Raw genomic sequence first — 18,525 nt, forward strand, 5'->3', positions numbered from 1 at the left:
ACAAGTATGAAGTAAAGTAGCTCTCCATGGCCCTCCCAATGTCCTACATCAGCCTTTAGGCAACCAAGACTCGAAAATGTTGGCCTGTTTGATGATAGCCGAACTAAAAGTGTTTTGGGCTTGCTTGCCATAACAAAAAGCATCAAACCTATGCAAGAGTGGTGATAAATTAGGAGATCGATGGGTCCATTATTGCTTTGATAAAAGGCTATGACAAATGATCAAGAAGCAATTAGAAGTAACAGCACAGCAAGACTTAATTAACTGAGTACGCACTTTACATCTTTAACAATGATAATTAAAATTAAGATTAAAATAATAAAAAGACTGTAATAAAATGGTAGAAATTAAGTGGTTTGTAGTCTTCCTCTAGCTAAGTTAATTGCTTAATTAATCCATAGACATCAAGCTTAGCTTTAATTTCTTCATTTAAGTTGACAATGGCCGTAGCGTCGGAAAATTTTTATGAAGCAGCCTCCTTTGCAATTAGGGAACTAATGACAATGTCAAGTGCCTGACTGGTTTGTTCAAATCGTTCTCCACCAATAAAGTCTGTGCATTCAAATAAATAAATTTATTACTTTTTTTTTCTTTCATTTGATAGAAGAGAAATAAGAGAAAATTGGGTGGATACCCTTTTTGTTTAACTTAAAATGAATAGTTTTATAATAAACTTAAATGGAGATAAAGGCAGCAAATCTTTACAGTTAAAACATCTTTTGCCAAGTTACAGACGTTCACACAGCAGCAATGGCAGACCGAAGTGGCTGTTGCTTTTTCTTTCTTTGTTCCCTTAATTAAGCCTTTTTGTCCAATACCCATAACGACAGCATATTGATCATTTTCAAACAACAATTAAAATCATAAATGCTCCCCAATAATCAATCCAGAACTGAGCAGAGAGGGCACCGCTGACCAACCACTTAGGCAAACCTTTTTCAGCCAAAGTGAATTACAGCCGATCCTTTTTTTCAACAACTACACTTGGGAACACCAATCTTAAATTCATGGGTTCATTCCTTTTTGACCAAAAACTTAACCCTTTGTTTCTTGTATTAATACCATCTCCTCCTCTTTGTGTTATTTTTTGGTCAATTTTGTCTTCACACAACCATTATCGTATCAAGGTAAGATCCTCATGCTACCAAGAAATCCGTTCAATTAAAGCACACAACCATTCAATCGTTGGAAATAGATCATCATTCAAGGAGAAAATAAGTCTCCTGCACTTTATTCCAATCTATTTAGACTTAGACAAATGGTGCAATGATTCATCTACATATAAATAAAAGTATTATGTGAAATAAAGTTTTTGTATCATTATTTTATTGACTTTGTATAATAAAGTCTAACAACGGTAAGTACTCCAGTATTTAACTCATTGATTAATGTATGATCTTCTGTTTAATAAAAATATTTAAATTTACTTTTTTTAATTAAAAAATAATTAAATAAAAGTAAACAATTCAATGGGTTTTCGGGCTCAGTTTGCTGAAGAAGAAGCCCATCCAATGGTGGATATAAATTAGATGTTGTTGGGTTGGGTTTGCAATGCCAACGAACGCATTATCATTTTTTTTAGTATAAATGAAAAGAGCAAATCAACTTCAAAGGGGGGATTCAACAGCCAAATTATGATATTATGATATTAAACCATTGAAAATGTTAAAATACACTGAAATTTTTAACTTTTCCAAATATATCCCATTAATTTTTAATAATTTTGTGTTATTATATTTTAAATTACTATATGGTGTGAATTCATCTGTCTAACATGAGCAGGAAATGTAAACTTTTAATTTAATTAATGAAATTAATTCATTCATTGAGAAAAAAATTTAATAATTTTGTTGTACCTCTACATCTTCCCTAAGAAGAGCTAAAATGATAGCCACAACAATTTTGTAGGGCTATTAGATGTTCTAATTTTATTATGTAAATAGATATGGGGACTATGGAAGGTCCAATGTTGTATTTCGTAAAAGGACTTGCTCAACTGTCGAAATAGCTTATTACTTTATCAGTGTTGAATATATAATTTTGGTAAAATGTGAGATGGTAAAATTACACAATAAATTTTTATATTTTGTTCAATTTAATCTTTCTTTAAAAATATTATTTAATTTAGTTCTTATATTCTTGTGTAACTTGGTCTATATGAATAATTTCGTTTAAATTTAGAGTTAAAGAGGTCGACATGATCTTGATGTGTAGAATGTGTTAACTTAGTGTTTTTGTGTTAGATAATACTGATATAACATTAACGTGTCATAAATAAAATAAATAAATAAATAAAACATAAATTGTCACTTCTGCTCTGCATGGCCCTCTAAAACGTTGGCCTGTTTGATCCACGACCGTGGGAATTAAATAGCTAAAGAAAAAGCGTGTTGGGCTTGCTTGCTTGCTATAATAAAAAGCATGAAACCTTTACAAGAATACTTTGATAAAAGGCTATTACAAATGAATAAGAAGCAATTAGAAGTAACAGCGCAGCACGACTTAATGAATAGGCTGTTGCGTTCGATTTTTTGACTGGTTGTTTACTGTTAAGACCGATTGTTCAAATTGTTTTATACCACTAAAGAAAATTATATACACTTGGGGGGATCAGATTGACTGAATTTTGGTTAATCTGATTTCAAGGAAAGGAAGAAGTATACGGTAACCTTTTTCCTTCATTAAGTCTGGTTGAAGTTGATCATTATTATTTAGTTTCAAAACGAATCTTCCAAAGCATGATAAAGGTAAGTTAACGTATGCTTTCAAACCCTACTCTTGGTGGCAGTTGTTCATTAATTATATTCCCCAGGTAAACCCCTATTCTAGCTAAAAAGATCAAGTCAAACTACACTTGTTTAATCATGTACACGAATGTTTATCTCTTATAATGCACGGCAACTATAAAGTAATTACGCAACTCCATGTCACGTGGGGGAGGCACATCCCATGCTGACCAATAGAGGGAAAATTATTTTCTTTTCTTTCATACAAGGAAAATATTCACAGAAACAAAGAAAATTGAGTGCATACCTCTTTCTTAGCCTAAAAAATAAGTCATCCCACTTTAAATTTACGATTTGATAATAATAATAATAAACTAAAAATCAAAAAATAAAAATAAAAAATTAAATACTAACCAAGTTTGAAGCAGTAAAGGGACTTGGCCATGTTTTCAACGTTTGAAATTCTTAACAAAAATAAAAAAAATCTCCTTATCCATGAACAAGGATGATACCACACCGACATCAAAATATATGAACGAATTGTTTTCTTCTATACACTGCACCCTGACCATATTCTTCAACACAGTAGAAACAACTTTTCAACAAATATAACCATATCTTATTTTTATATAAACCCAACAATCTCCTCAAGGATGATTAGTTTTGTGTATAACGCGACCTTTACGAATTGTTGTATGAAAGTATAATGCTCAAATAAAATTTTAAATTATGTAAAAAATTTAAATAAATATTAATAATATTATTAATATGTTATTATATTAAATTAATATATCATGTTATTATTAATTATAATAAATTAATATATTATTTAAGATATATTTAATAAAAAATATTAATTAAAATTAATTATTAATAATAAAATTTATTTGACTCATGTTAAATATGATGTCTAATATTAAAATACCGCCGCTGAAGGTCTGTAAGTTAAATAACGGTCAGGTCGTTGTCTTTATTAAAATAAGACATGCTCTGTTTGCTTCATTCTTGTTTTCAGTGAAGTCATTTATATATTACCGAGAAAGAAAGTCACACAGTCGGGTCATCATGGTACGATTGTCCCCCAAGTATAAAGCAAATTCTATCATTGTAAATTAGGAGAGGATTATGGATTTCGTTTTCAAAGGAGAAATAAAGTACAACGACAAAAGTCACGAATGAGCAGAAGAAACTTCAAAAACCCTATATATTTTTTATTTTTTTTTATAATAAAAAGGGCAAAGCGTGTCAGGGGCCTTCAAAGCCGATACTATTAAACAACGAAGGAAATGTAAGTGGGCTACTTCTTTAGCTAGGCCAGTAGTTTCAGATACTATTAAACAATGATATCCAAGTTTACAAGACAATAATGTGAACTCGCGAGGGTAGCAGAAGATTCTTTCTTACATAGCCCCGTAAAGCCGAAAGGGTATGCCAGGGATTTGATGTTTTACCAAGAAACATTCAATGCTCTTCGTTACTGAACAACGTATAAGAAAGCGTAGATTAAAATCCTGATTCTTCATTTAATGTTTTTATGTTTTGGTTTAATCATGCTCTATGCTCTCTTTCCTTCTTTTTATGCCGGAGGGAGCTGGGTTTTTACGATTGAAGAGTTTTGTTTTTACGCTCTGTCGTTTTCAAACAACATAGGAACAACCTTTCTATCTCAACCTACCATCGCCAACCTAAATCCAGTCCAATCTTTGACTCCAACCAAACCTGCTGACCTTTCATCCCACTCCAACATGTACACCCAAAAACTCCATTTTCATATCCTTCACCTTTTCCATTTGACAACTGTTGATTCAAGAATCAAGGATATTTTAGCAGGTTTCAGGTATTTGAACTCCAAGATTTTGAGAATATTCAATTAGAGCAGCTAGCCATCTTTTTTCCTACAAAACGAACCAGCTGGAGATGATTTTTAATTGGAGTACTGTCTTTGGTTTGCTTGAGGAGATCATATACTTTCTGTCTGCATGAACTCTTGGAGTAGCTTTTTGATTTTATTGGTTATGGGAGGCAAAAAGCTCAAAGGAATCTTATGGAGGAAGGTACCCAACATGCAGGTCGGTTGGTTCAGGTGCATGGAGTCATTGCGTATTCGCACCACAATCTGCTTATCCTCAAGAAAATTCTTACTATACGCCACAGCATCGTTATGCTCCACCTTCCTCTCGTATAATTATGCCTTGTATTATTGTAGTGTATTAATGTGAGTCTTTGAAAACAAAATTGATTGATATTATCCACAAACGGACCTCATTTAAGCTGACTTTGAGAGCTATATCTTTCTAGATATGTTTTTTTTTCTACAACTAATCACAATCCCTTACCGACTAGTCCCCAAACTCGTACAACTTTCGTGTATGGTCGGCAAATGTGTGTAAATGTGAAATTTTTTTTTGTAAATCACGGACCCTTTTTGGTTTTAGTTGGCAGGTTGGTTTGTAATATACTGTAAAAAACAGTCTTCAGCTACAAGAATAGAAATTACCATTTTTCAATGAAATTAGAAAGCAAAAGAGGTTAGGTTTTGGCCAGTGATATCCAAAATTTCACCCAAATTTCACGTGCGAGGCAGCTCTATAAATACCCCTCAGGGCTTCCTTTTGAACCACAACTCCTAATCTCCTCACACACATATATACAAACCCTATTCACACATTCACCCCCAAACCGATAGACAAACCTCTTTGTTCTAAGCACCAACTTCATACACAGATAGGTTACTAAGTGGAAGCAATGGAGGAGATCTTCCAAGCCAATCTTGCACCTAACCATGCAAGAAAGCTGACTTTTTCGTGTAACGCCCACGCTCTCCCTCCAGGTGCTAGGTTTGATATGATGGTTGAGGATGATGGAACAGGACGATCGTGGAAGTTTGAATGCAAGAGGGAATCACAAGCCAACTCTTTTTCCTTCTCTGGGAGACAGTGGAGAGAGTTTGCCAAATCCAGAATCAATGCTTCCATCACTCTTTTCGGAAATGGCAATATCTACATCATTCGAGTCCGCCCGATGTCATTCTAAGCGTCAGTTCTGGCAGCAGTGGTTTCTTTGCTTTTTTTTTTTTAATTAAAATAAGTCGTAATATTGCTTTTCCCTTGAATTCAATAAAGATGAAAAAGTTGAATTCAATCTTCCATAGTTTCTTTTCGTGGTTTGTTTCCGTTTATCATGCCGGTGGGAATCTAAGCGTCAGTTCTGGCAGCCGTGTGCCGTGGTTTGCTTCGTGATCATGTAATAGTTTATTTGTTTTTTTCTTTCTTGAATATAATAAAGTTGTGTATCCGATTCTGGTCATCCTGACAATTACAGTCAGTTCAATCATTGACAGTTTTTTAACCTTTTCAGATTGTTATCCATATAGTACGTGGAGAGTAGAGAGAGGAAGAGGAAGACATGGAGGGCAGAGAGAGTGAGACAGACGAGAGAGAAAGAGAGGGGTGCAAAGAGGTCAGAGTAGAGAGAGAGAGAGAGAGAGAGAGAAAATGTTGAGACAGGACACGGTGTGAGAGAAAGAGAGGGGTGCAATGAGGTAAGAGTAGAGAGAGAAAGAGAAGATATTGAGACGGAGACAAGTTGTGAGAGAAAGAGAGCGGGGCGAAGAGGCCAGAATAGAGAGAGAAAGAGAAAAGGCGTTGAGACGGAGACAAGGTGTGAGAGAAAGAGGGGGGTGCCAAGAGGTAAGAGTGGAGAGAGAAAGAGAAAAGATGTTGAGACGGAGACAAGGTGTGAGAGAAAGAGAGGGTGCCAAGAGGTAAGAGTAGAGAGAAAAAGACAAAAGATGTTGAGACGGAGACAAGGTGTGAGTGAGAGAGGGGTGCGAAGAGGTCAGCATAGAAAGAGAAAGAGAAAAGGCGTTGAGACGGAGACAAGGTGTGAGAGAAAGATGGGGTGCAAAGAAGTAAGAGTAGAGAGAGAAAGCGAAAAGGTGTTGAGACGGAGACAAGGTGTGAGAGCAAGAGAGGGATGCGAAGACGTCAGAGTAGAGAGAGAAAGAGAAAAGATGTTGAGACCGAGATAAGGTGTGAGAGAAAGAGAGGGGTGCAAAGACGTCAGACTAGAGAGAGAAATAGAAAAGATGTTGAGACAAAGTGTTAGAGAAATAGAGGGGTGCAAGGAGGTCCGAGTAGAGAGAGAAAGAGAAAAGATATTGAGACAAAGAGAGAGAAACAGAAAAGATGCTGAGGACAAGAGAGAGAGGAAGTGGAGGGCAGAGAGAGTGAAAGAGAGACGATGAGAGAGAAAGAGACAAGACATTGAAACGAAGAGAGGGAAAGAGAGGGGGTGCACACAGGTCAAAGTTGCACGTGGAGGGTAGAGAGAGAAAGAGAAAATATGTTGAGGCAAAGAGAGAAAAAAGAGGAAGTGTGGAGGGCAGAGAGAGAGAGAGAGAAAAAGAGATGGGGTGCAAAGAGGTCCATGCGTTGCATATGGGTCATACTCTATGATAATGACAAGGGTAATTAAAAGAACTCAGTTGATGAAGAGGATAATTAGAACAATTGTAACGCAAAATAAGATAGGAGCATAACCAACATCCCCCATCTTCTCACTGCAAAACTTGTCCACCAATCGATTGCTATTGGCTCTAGCTGCGTTAGACTGAACAAAATCAAAAGAAACCAATAAAATTAAATGGCTGCAAAATCTCCAAGATATAGCAAAAGATTAAGAGAATGTAACAATAGGGGATATCCAGGTGGGAATAGTCTGAGAATTTGATACAGATACCAACTGTGTAAACCATCTCTGTGAACACATTTCTAACTGGACATCAAACTAAACCAATAATGCAACTCAAAGCACGACAAAAAATAAATTGCAAAACTAATAATATCATTGTTATATGAAAATATTCACACCTTCTGTGGTGTCATAGTGTTTTACAAGGCAATAATTATCTATTGCAGATGTGCTATTCTCCCATCCATCAAATATGCAGCCAAAGAATCAAGCCCCACTGTACTGACACAAACACACCCTCGAAAGGCAACACCAAATATAATTGTTTAATCAGGTCCCAAACATCATAAACTAATGGGTTGTGGCATTGTGTTTTGGAAAGCAAGTGAACAAATTTTGAAGCTATATATCATCTATGCAAAGCCTAGCCCGACGTATTTAATTTAGGCTCATAATCCCTCCCAACCAGAGAGAGTGAGTACAGCACATACTTGATATAAACTTTTTCGTTTTAATGTTTCAAAAGAGTAATGAAGTAATTTGCTAATGGACACTTCCAAATTCCACACAGTTGGTTCACAATAGTTTCTGCCTGCTCACTCTTTGAGAAACATACACAGATGAGAAATGCAAGATGATCCTTTTTTGGAGAAAGGGGATATGAAGGAAGAATAAAATGAAGTTCGGTAAGGTTTAAAAAAAATGGATGACGCACTCCAGCAACCAGCATACTTAACAATAAGGTGACTGACCACATAGAGCCAGAAGCACCCAGCATTACCCTCACTAGAGACAAGGCCCCCTATCAGAACATCTTCCAGGCACAGTACTACTAGGAGAATCCCAAAAGTCCTTTCCTCATAGACACCATATTCACATTTCCTGGCTTAAAAGTTTATTTTAATGAAAGTATGCAAACAAGGCAACAACTACACAAAGTCACGTACAAGGAAAAAGGCGATTTGCCTATGACCTTTATCATATGCAAGCTGAACAGGGGTAAATCCAGCTTTATCTTTCACCACTAATTCCTGCTTTGTGCCTGCATGCACGAGTACAGTGCATGCTTCTGCATTTCCTCTTATTGCAGCCCAGTGCAATGGAGTGCAACCTGGCAGCATTGGATATACAACATCATAAAAATTTTAGTAGTAAGATTAAAGCGGTTACTGAGTAAGCTTTGGCCTGGCTCACTAAATGAATATTATAACAATCACAGAGTTCAGACTGAAAAATAGAAGTTTCCGACCACTGTTTACAAATTTAAATCATAAAGAAACCCTCATGCTTTCATAACATAACTGGAAAACCCAGGTTGCCACCATTGCAATATTAATCACAAATGTTTTACTGAACACAGGGGTATAGAGTGCGTATAGCCCTGAAGGTCACGAGCACATAAGACCAGTACCTTTTACAAGGCTAAAAGCTTGCATATTAGACAGTGCATATTGATTGTTGGATAGTACCTTCTTTGTCTTGTCTCCCTTGTGATGCATCTCTAAATAGAAGCAATCTAATTGTATCTGCAAATCTCTTATACGCAGCCCTGTTTAACACATCACAAGAATAAAATTTGTCATTAACAAGCATTTATTACTTTTCACAGAAAAAAGCTACTGCACAAGAAACTGAATCAAGCTACTAAATATCAAAAGCCAGTGATGTTCAAACCAAATAGTATCTCTTTTCCCTAGGGTAAAAAGGGTTAAGACTGAGATTGCAGGATGGATCCTGCTTGGGTATGTGAGTAACATCAACGATTGCAATCTTGTACAAAAAATCACATTTAAAAGGTTGTATTTTCTTCAATATGCTACAACAACCAAAGTCAGACCACTTCTGAAATTGCACCAAATTGCTATCCCCTCTTAATACTAGCTTGTAGGCTAGGGGAAAAACTTCTTTTAAATGCAAATTTGAGCTCATAAACAACCAACTAGCATAATTTGCCATTCATACAAAACACACTAGAGCCATAAAGAAAAACATACTACAAATCTATATCGAAAGAATAGTACTAAGTATTTTGGGCCTCCAAAATATATTAAATTCCTTGTATTAGATTTACGTGAAATCAATCTCTAAGCCTATGTTATGATGGTTGCATCTAAGCTATTTCATAAAAACATACAATTGAAGTGGGCACCTTCCATCATTATCAGGTGCATCATAATCAGCGTGATATTTGGCAACAATGTGATTTAAGAAAGCCATTTGCCCATACTGAGCGGCAACATGAACTGCCTGCAGAAGTCAAAATAGATTGATAACTGCGTCAAGCCCCTAAGTTGCGGTACATAAGTCAGCAAAAAAAAAAAAAAATTGAAGCTTTTAGAGGCCCGTAAAGAGTTAGATTCAGCAGATAATGCAAGAGCAAATCGAGCTCCATTCTGTCAGTGGCTTGCATTACCCGATAACCATTGATGTCAGTGGCTTCGACTCGTGTTCCATTCCGCAAGAGCACATCTGCCACTGCAATCGAACCCCTAACTGCAGCCCAGTGCAAAGCAGTCTGCTTGTTGTTGTCAATTGCATTCACATTTCCACCATGCTTCAATCATATTAAACAAAACAAAAAAGCCCAAATTATTTAAATCTCAACAAATACCCACCACAAAGCTATAAATATATAAATTTTTTTCGAATTTACCTCTATAAGGTACTGAGCAATATCTGGGACGTTGTTGAGAGCAGCCCATTGAAGGACGTAGTAACCATTACCGCCAGATGTAGTTAGAGAGGCACCATCTTCTTTCTTTTTTGGAGAAAATGCTTTTGTATTTTTTAAGTACTAGTTCTGTTCTAGTCCTATCTACTATGTTTCACAATTAATTATGTTTCTGTAGAATTTATTCAGGTTTTTACAAGTTCATAGCACTCTTTCTTGTCTTAAACCTATAATTAATCTCAACGCATGTCTACCAAGAGAAAAGAAGTCTGAATTTAGACCACCATTTCTTTTGTTTCGGTTCAATCCTTTTTTAAGTTAATTATGTTTCTGAACCCAACAAGATACATCAAAGAGGTAAAAGTTGACCAGATGAGAAACAAGCACACCTCACGAACAGGATTAAAATCATAACTGCTCTACCCTGCTCCTCATCAAAACAGAACACAGAGCAATGCCTAAATCCAGATACGCTTTCATTACCTGTTCCCTGTCATTAAGATGGTGCCACAGCACAATCTCAATCATTCTCGACCTTGAACAGTCCTCAATTTTGCGAACCTTCTTTCTTGGCTTGCCAAACCCAATACGGTTTTCAGGGCTCAGTTTTCTGAAGAAGAAGCCCATATGCTGGTGGATATTAATTGGACGAGTTGGGAATTAACTTAAACTGATCCAAATCAAGAATTCTTTCCAGCCCAGAGATAAACAAGTTCAAAGTTCTGATATGTAAACTTGACCTTAGCCCAAATAAAAAATTTAAGAAAGGAAAATAGCATAAAAATTAAGAAAACAGTTATTGCTGGTCTTCTTATTCTTCCTCCTTGTATCGTGGCTTATTTTTTCCTATGAAAATGATGTCCCTTCGCTAATAATTTTATCACAATTTTCATGTAGATTGTATGGTTTCTTATCACAAACATCTTTAATTAAGTTTGTATAAATTTTCAAATTCATATAATAATATTTAAAATATTCTCAATGTTAGTATATCTAAAATAATAATTAAAGCATAATTTTTTTTTTCATCTATTGTACCAAAAAGAAATAACCTTATCTCTATATACTGTTAAAGGAGAAGATAAGCACCTGAGCAGCATAAGGATTCAAGTCAAAGACATGAATTTAGTGTTTAGCTCTGTATAGTAATTTATCAACAATTACTGTAGATATTAGGAATAGTTATTTTTACTTTGTTTGTTGAAAGTTAGTTTTTCTTACAACACTTGTAACTAAGTATAAATAGGAGTCACTTGTACAAGATTACTAATATAAGATTTACAATACATTTTCCAAATTCCTCTTTTCAACAGTAGAGCACTTCAACCTCTTCGATATTTTAATATGGTATCAAGCTTGTTAGGGTTTCTGACTTGTTTCATTTTTTAAAATTGTTGCAATTGATGATGAATTCTTCCTGAATTGGTTCATGTGGATTGTTGATTTGTGATTCGATTATTGATAGTCTTAGTTCTTACTATTTGATTGTTTGGATCTTGAATTTTGAAAAAAAGTATATGGAGGATTCTGAAAATTCTTCCAATCCAAGGTCTATAACGATACAGACAGAGGATACTAATTCACCATTTTATCTTCATCAACTAATCACTATGGATCAGTTGTCATTAGTCCAAAGTTAACCTCAAAAATTATGTTTCATGGAGTTGTTCTTTTATGTTGGCGTTATCCATACGAAATAAGGGAGATTTTCTTGATGGATTTATTGAAAAACCAGCAATTACAGATAAGATGTGTGTACCTTGGAAACGTTCTAATAATTTGATAGTGGCTTGGCTTCTAAAATCCATTACACCGTCTATTGCTTCAACGATCTTTTACATGGACTCTACTATTGAGATTTGGAATGCTTTGCAACAGATGTTTAAGCAACCAGATGATACTCGTATTTATAATATGCAATTTTCTCTTTGTAATTTTACACAAGGGACTAAATTAGTTGACATGTATTTTTTAAGTTGAATAGTCTTTGGGAGGAACTTATAAACTATTGTCCTACGCCACATTGTGCTTGTGGAGGTTGTATTTAAAACTATTGCAAGAAGTATGTTGATCAGTACAAAAAAGATATAGTTTTCAGATTTCTTAATGGACTTAATCAATTTTATGTAGCCTTGACATCTCAGATAATCATTATGGAGCCTTTTTCCAACTTTGAATAAGGCATATAACTTGGTTTTAAGAGAGGAAGCACAAAGGAATCTGCTGATTCAATCACAACCTTTATCAGAGTCATCTGCTATGTTGGTAACTACTTATGGAAAGAAGAAAGAAAAATTTGATCAACTGTGTAATCATTGTGGGAAAAAATGTCATCTTAAGGAAAAATGTTATAAGTTGATTGGATTTTTAGAGGATTTTAAGTTTAATAAGAACAAAATCAGTTTTAAAAAAAGAATTTCTGAGAATTCACCAATCAACAGTGTTTCAGCTACTAGTGATATTCAAATTGGCCAAGAAAAAAGCTTAAGCTCCAACACTATGTCTCAGATGTCTTTTACAAGGACTCAATTTTTAAAATTACTTACATTCATCAAAAAGAGTGATTCTGACAATGTTAGTGGCATTTCCTCAAACACTCAGCAAATTAGGCATTCTTTTGTCAATTCAGCCCTTACATGTATCATTTCTGATCATTACTATTTCAATACATTTCATCAGCATTATTACATCCTACTATCTGTCTCATGAGCATGGTAGAAAATAAATTATAAATGCAGTGTTTTGACTATTTTTGCCCCTTTCGGCCCGAAATTGTTCAGTTTGTTATGGTTATAAGCATTATATGTTAGGTCCTATACTCCAATTATATCTTAAGCTTGTGAAGTCATCATCTTATATTGCGGTCACCCACCTTCCGATGAAGCCTTCCATCTCAGTATCAAGTTCTTCGACCACCTCTCTTTACCTTGTATCGACTTGTATTAATTACATAGCATCCCAAATTCCTTTTACTTTTAACAAGTTGGTAATGCAAAGTTTCTGACGGTTTTCACTGAAATGCTTATATAACTACGACGAAATGTGAAGTGATAAAACTATTAGGAAGTTCCTGTATTACTAGATGGACCTGTCCATGTTTTTGAAGTGAAGAACAGCGTTGGACATTCTAACCAAGTAAAATAATTATCCTTATCCTTGAATAAATTGGTAACTGAAAATAATTTGATCTTTAAGGCCCCAAATTCATTACTTGAACTCATGAGAATAATAGGACTTGTATAATTTAGATGCTTAAGGAGATTGATGGGTCAATTATTACTTTGATAAAAGGCTATTACAAATTAATAAGAAGCAATTAGAATTAACAACATGACTTAATTAAATTATAAAGTTTTTTTTATAATTAATTATACAGTTAAGGAGATGAAGAAAACAATACAATATAGTTCAAAATTGATTTTTTGTGTATCGTGTTTCAATAGTCAATAAAATTTGTTCCTCGGGGATTGAGCATAATAAATCAATAAAAAAAATGAAAAAACCTGGTCTATTACTATACATCTTCCATTCTTTCTAATAGAAGATAACACATATAATATAATATTAATTTATCCAAAAAAAAAGAGAAAAACTTAAAGCACAAAGCAAATGTTGGGCCGGGCATTGTCCAAACTCTCGAAAGAATTCAGATCTAGCCAACTGTGCATGCACCTTTCTTGGTCTCGGCTACGGCCCAAGCTTAATGTCTTGGGCTCATATGAGATCCCAACAGTTAATGGGCCATTCAGTGTTCACGAGTATCTTGCAAGCCTACACCCTGGGTTAGACCAAAATTCTGTTTTAGGCCAAAAAAATTAGATTATATTGATTTCTTCAGTACCATACATTCATTTTGTTTTCAAGGAATCAGATAGATACATTGTAATACTACATTACACATAAGTTGCATTTGGTGTCTTATAATGCAATCGTATTATAGATAATGTGATTGCTAATTAAATAATATTGTAGTGTTTTGTCTATTAAAAAAATATAATTAAAATATTAAAAAATTATATTACAGGAAATGTGAGTGCACATCCCTGATGCCAAATACCACCATATATTATTGCTGAAAACTTGGACTTTTTTTTTATCAAATTACAATCTTCTAAGGGTAAGTTTTGTGGAGCACACTATATTCTCTTTGGGGAGAAGCAATGCTAATGCAACGAATCATTCAAAAGATTTGAGTTGCACGGCCTCTTCTTTTCTATCTTACAGCTCATTTTGTATTTGAAATAAAAATGTTTAGGCGTGACGTGGGGTGGGAGGGCTTAATGTTTGTAATAGGCTGTTTTGCTTCTACGGTCGCATTGTTCTGAGGTGCTGCTTCTGTTTTTTAGCTAAGTCATGAGGATGGCGTAATATTTATAATAAAACTGTTTTTAGCCTTTAACAGATTAATATTATCTATATATTTATATTTATATATCTATATATGTATAATGTGATATAATCCTTATCGTGCGATGATTATGTTCAAACTCTGTCGAGAAGTGATTGAATGAAAGGGCTAGCACAACACCTGGAGGGCGGCCATGTAGAGCTACAGGGCACCTTAAGACTTTGGCAAGTAGTATCAGTCACCGTCGCGAAATCGTTTCAACAACTCTGGAATTGGAAGCAGTTATTCGCGACAATGACGGTTACAGGCAGGACAATTGACAGTTACTCCAAAGCCCTGCACGCGATCATCTTATTCGAATTCATTAATCGAAAATTCTACCTCTTTTTCAGCCAAACTCACGCCTGTCTCGAGCAAGCAGGGGAGCAGCACGATATTAGAAACAAATGGTGTTGGCATCTCGCGAGCATGATGATCCTTATCCTTATTTTTAATACCAGAAACGTTGAACTATTGATCTTATGTTTGGGATTTTCTTTCTCATTCGTTTGTCCGGTTCTAAACTTCTCTCTTTTTGGAATGAAAAAGGTAACCTCGCGCAATCATCAACCTTCGTTTGCTGATGCTTCTGTTCTTTGACCTGGTTTTCTGGTCATGCCAGATATTATATGTTAACAAAATCGCTTTCTTGCAATAGCTGACAAAGACTAAGAAATGTATCTGCATGAATTAATGAAACCGTCTTCTAAACCAATTCATCGATTTCAAACAATATCGGAAGATTTCAGCCTTCTCTCGCCAATTATATTCAGATTTTTTTTATTTGTTTTTTCTTTGTTCGCTCGAGTAAGTTAAGCAGCTTCTTCCTCTATATAAACCTCTCTTTGGTGGAGGGATGAATCACAGACTGAAAGCTTGAGAAGTGCAACTCTCATTACAGTCTTCTAAGGGCTAAGTTTTGTGAAGCAGAAATGGCCAAGATCTTCGAGACCAATCTTACAAGAAATCATACAAGCAGGTTTAGGTTCCAGCATAATGGCAACGCACTTCCAGGTGTTTTGAGGGTTACGGACGAGCTAGGAAGAGAGTGGTGGTTTCAATGCGAGGGTCAGGGAGGCGACTATACCATCTCCGGGAATCAGTGGAGGAATTTTGCTGCACCCAATATCCACGCTGCGATCACTCTTTACAGAGAAGATGGTGAGAACAACTTTAGTATTATAGTAAGGCCATCATCAGCTTGATCAACTTGATCAACATCTAGAAATCAAGAAACCATCGGTTTTAAAGGTCCTAAGCTTGTTTGCTTTTTCTTTATTCACGTAAGGGTGTGCTAGGAATTTAAGTATCTATCTGCTTTTGTATCTTTCTTTTTTTGAGAAAATGCTTTTGTATTTTCTAAGTACTGGTTGTGTTTAGTACTATCAACTATGTTTCAATCCTGCCATTTCTTTTGTTTTGGTTCAATCCTTTTTGAAGTTAATTATGTTTTTGTATCCAACAAGATCCATCAAAGAGGTAAAAGTTTCGCTGATGAAAAACACAAGCTTACCTCACCACAAGGATTAAAATATAAGCATTAGACCTTAGACAGGATAAAAATCATAACTGGTCTACCCTGCCCCTCATCAAAACAGAACACAGAGCAATGCCTAAATCGGGATATGCTTTCCTCACCTGTTCCCTGTCAAACACCAGTTGATCTGTCAAATAATACCCCTCCTGATTAGCCTTGAAGATGGTGAATGCCAAAGCACAATCCCAATCATCCTCAATCCCAAAATTTCAACCTTATTGCACTGAAAATTAAGCAAAACAGTTATTGCTAGTCTTCTTCTTCCTCCCTATATCTTGGCATATTTTTTCCTATGAAAATGATATCTGTTCACTTATAATTTTATCACAAATGGTCCCCATTTGTCATCCATGGTAATACTCGTCATGGAACTAATTTTCATGTAGATTGTATAGTTTCTTATTTCGAACATCTTTTATTAGGTTTGTATTATAAATTTTTAAATTCGTATAATAGAATTTGAAATATTCTCGATGATAGGATGTCCAAATTAGTTAGATAGTAAAAATTTTTTTTACTCTATTATACCAAAATGAAATAACCTTATCTTTATATACAACCATTAGTTATTAATTCACTGTTTGTGAGTTGCTCGTAGGAGTGGAGGCAACCATTCTATTGTCATGATACTACTATTCAGATGACAAACAATTTCCGTCCCCATGGGAATGGTTCTTCCTATCATCTGTCTCATGAGCATGGTAGAAATAAATACTACTATCCTTCAGTTTGTTTTGGTTATAAGCATTTTGTGTTCGGTCCTATACTCCTATTGTATCTTAAGCCTGTGAAATCATGGTCTTAAATCACCATCGCCCATCGTCCGGGAAGACTTCCGCCTCGGTATCAACTTCTTCAACCACCTCTTCGTACGCTCTATCGACTCATGCTGATAGCATAGCATCCCAAGTTTATTCACTTTTAACAAGTAGGCATGACTTAAAATGAATAAGAAGTAAATAAAAGTAACAGCATGACTTAATTAATGGGCTACTATATACACCTTTAACAGTGATAATTAAAATTAAGATTAAGAGAAGATAAAAAGAATCTAATAAAATCTTATAAAGTGGTTTGAACCTTTCATATAGCTAAAAGTTATATTGCTTAGCTTTAATTTGTTGGGTGAAAACAACTCTCTTTTCCGGCCTTCTAAATGGCTGCACAAACCACAAGACCAAAAGTCTATTTATAAACAGAAGTGCTCCAAAGGGGTCGGTCTGTTTCTGATCTTCATTGCGCATCTGACATGACTGGATGTTAATTGATGTGCTGGTAGAGTGGTGGCATTTGGTTTTACATTTTGATGCTCGAGGGGAATGGAAATGGACTACTTTGATTTGGAAAAGGAGCTCCTTTTGTATCTATAGGCAATAATTTGATCTTTAGAGCCCCACATTCTTTTCTCAAGTGAGAATAGTAGGACTAGTATTATTTTCATTGTTTAGATAATTGAGGGAGATTGATCCAGTATATATATTACTTTGATAAAAGGCTATTTAGAAATGAATAATTAAGAAGCAATTAGGAGTAACACCCTGACTTAATTAATGGAGATTGATCGAGTATATTGCTTTTTCTTTCTATGGTGATTCACTGTCCACTGTTGTATGAAGGAATGGCATGATGCAGCTTAGGCAATTGCCCTGTTTAGGCTCCCCATTTGTTCTTGGCACTTTCGGTGCCCTTCTATTAAGAGAAAATTTGGTGGATACCTTAGAAACTTGGTGTATACCTTTTTTTCTTAATGCTTATTCAACTTAAAATTATTAGTTTTATAGTAAACTTAAATGGAGATAAAAGCAGCAAGTCTATAGTTAAAACATCTTTTGCCAACTTACTACACACGTTCACCCATCCTGCAATCATGTCAAGAAATGTCAGGTCGAAATAGCTTTTATAACCTTTCTTTCTTCCCTTAATTAAGCCCGAGATCATAGAACCATTGAAAATGCAAACATAGTGGAAGAAGGAGCACGAAAACCAAACTGGAAAAGTTAAAAGGGTGGGTTGAAAGTTGAAACCGGGCTTTCTCGTTAAAGGGGAAGTTAAATGCAACGCCAACAGGCACGAGTCATTCTAGAAAAGTTTTGTACTTTTTTGTTAGGGGTCAAAGAAGAAATTAAATTTTTTTAAAAATTTATACATTGTATTTGAATAATGATAAAAAAATTATAATAAATTATAATTTTATATAATATGTAAATTATAAGAAATAAAAACAAGAAAAATTTACAAAAAAAATTCTATTCGATGATATTTTTTAGATTCATAAAATATAATATATAAAATATAAATAATTAAATACGATATATAAAATTTTATTATAAAATATAAATAATTAAATATTATAAATAAAAAAATATAACTTTTTTTTCTTTTTAATTTCGCATGATAGTGGTAATTGGTCATTACGTACGTTTAGAAGTTTATAAATATCTTCTAAAGAATGAGAAGTATTTGTGAGAGTAAAAAAAAAAAAAAAAAACAAAAGAGAAGTGAAAGATAAAAT

The 18,525-nt window shown here is 34.7% G+C and overlaps 1 protein-coding gene across 1 annotated transcript; it reads right to left on the reverse strand.

Annotated features, from left to right (window-relative positions):
• LOC18607310 (protein S-acyltransferase 24) lies at positions 7,300 to 10,716 on the reverse strand. The gene is made up of 7 exons (XM_018114824.1): positions 10,573 to 10,716; positions 10,072 to 10,176; positions 9,832 to 9,972; positions 9,553 to 9,665; positions 8,888 to 8,967; positions 8,392 to 8,529; positions 7,300 to 7,337 (listed from the first exon to the last, which is right to left on the reverse strand). The coding sequence occupies exons 1-7, from the start codon at positions 10,714 to 10,716 to the stop codon at positions 7,333 to 7,335; spliced, it is 726 nt and encodes a 241-aa protein (XP_017970313.1). The 3' UTR covers positions 7,300 to 7,332.

Source organism: Theobroma cacao, chromosome 2, assembly GCF_000208745.1.
Source record: "Theobroma cacao cultivar B97-61/B2 chromosome 2, Criollo_cocoa_genome_V2, whole genome shotgun sequence".
Lineage (NCBI taxonomy): Eukaryota > Viridiplantae > Streptophyta > Magnoliopsida > Malvales > Malvaceae > Theobroma > Theobroma cacao.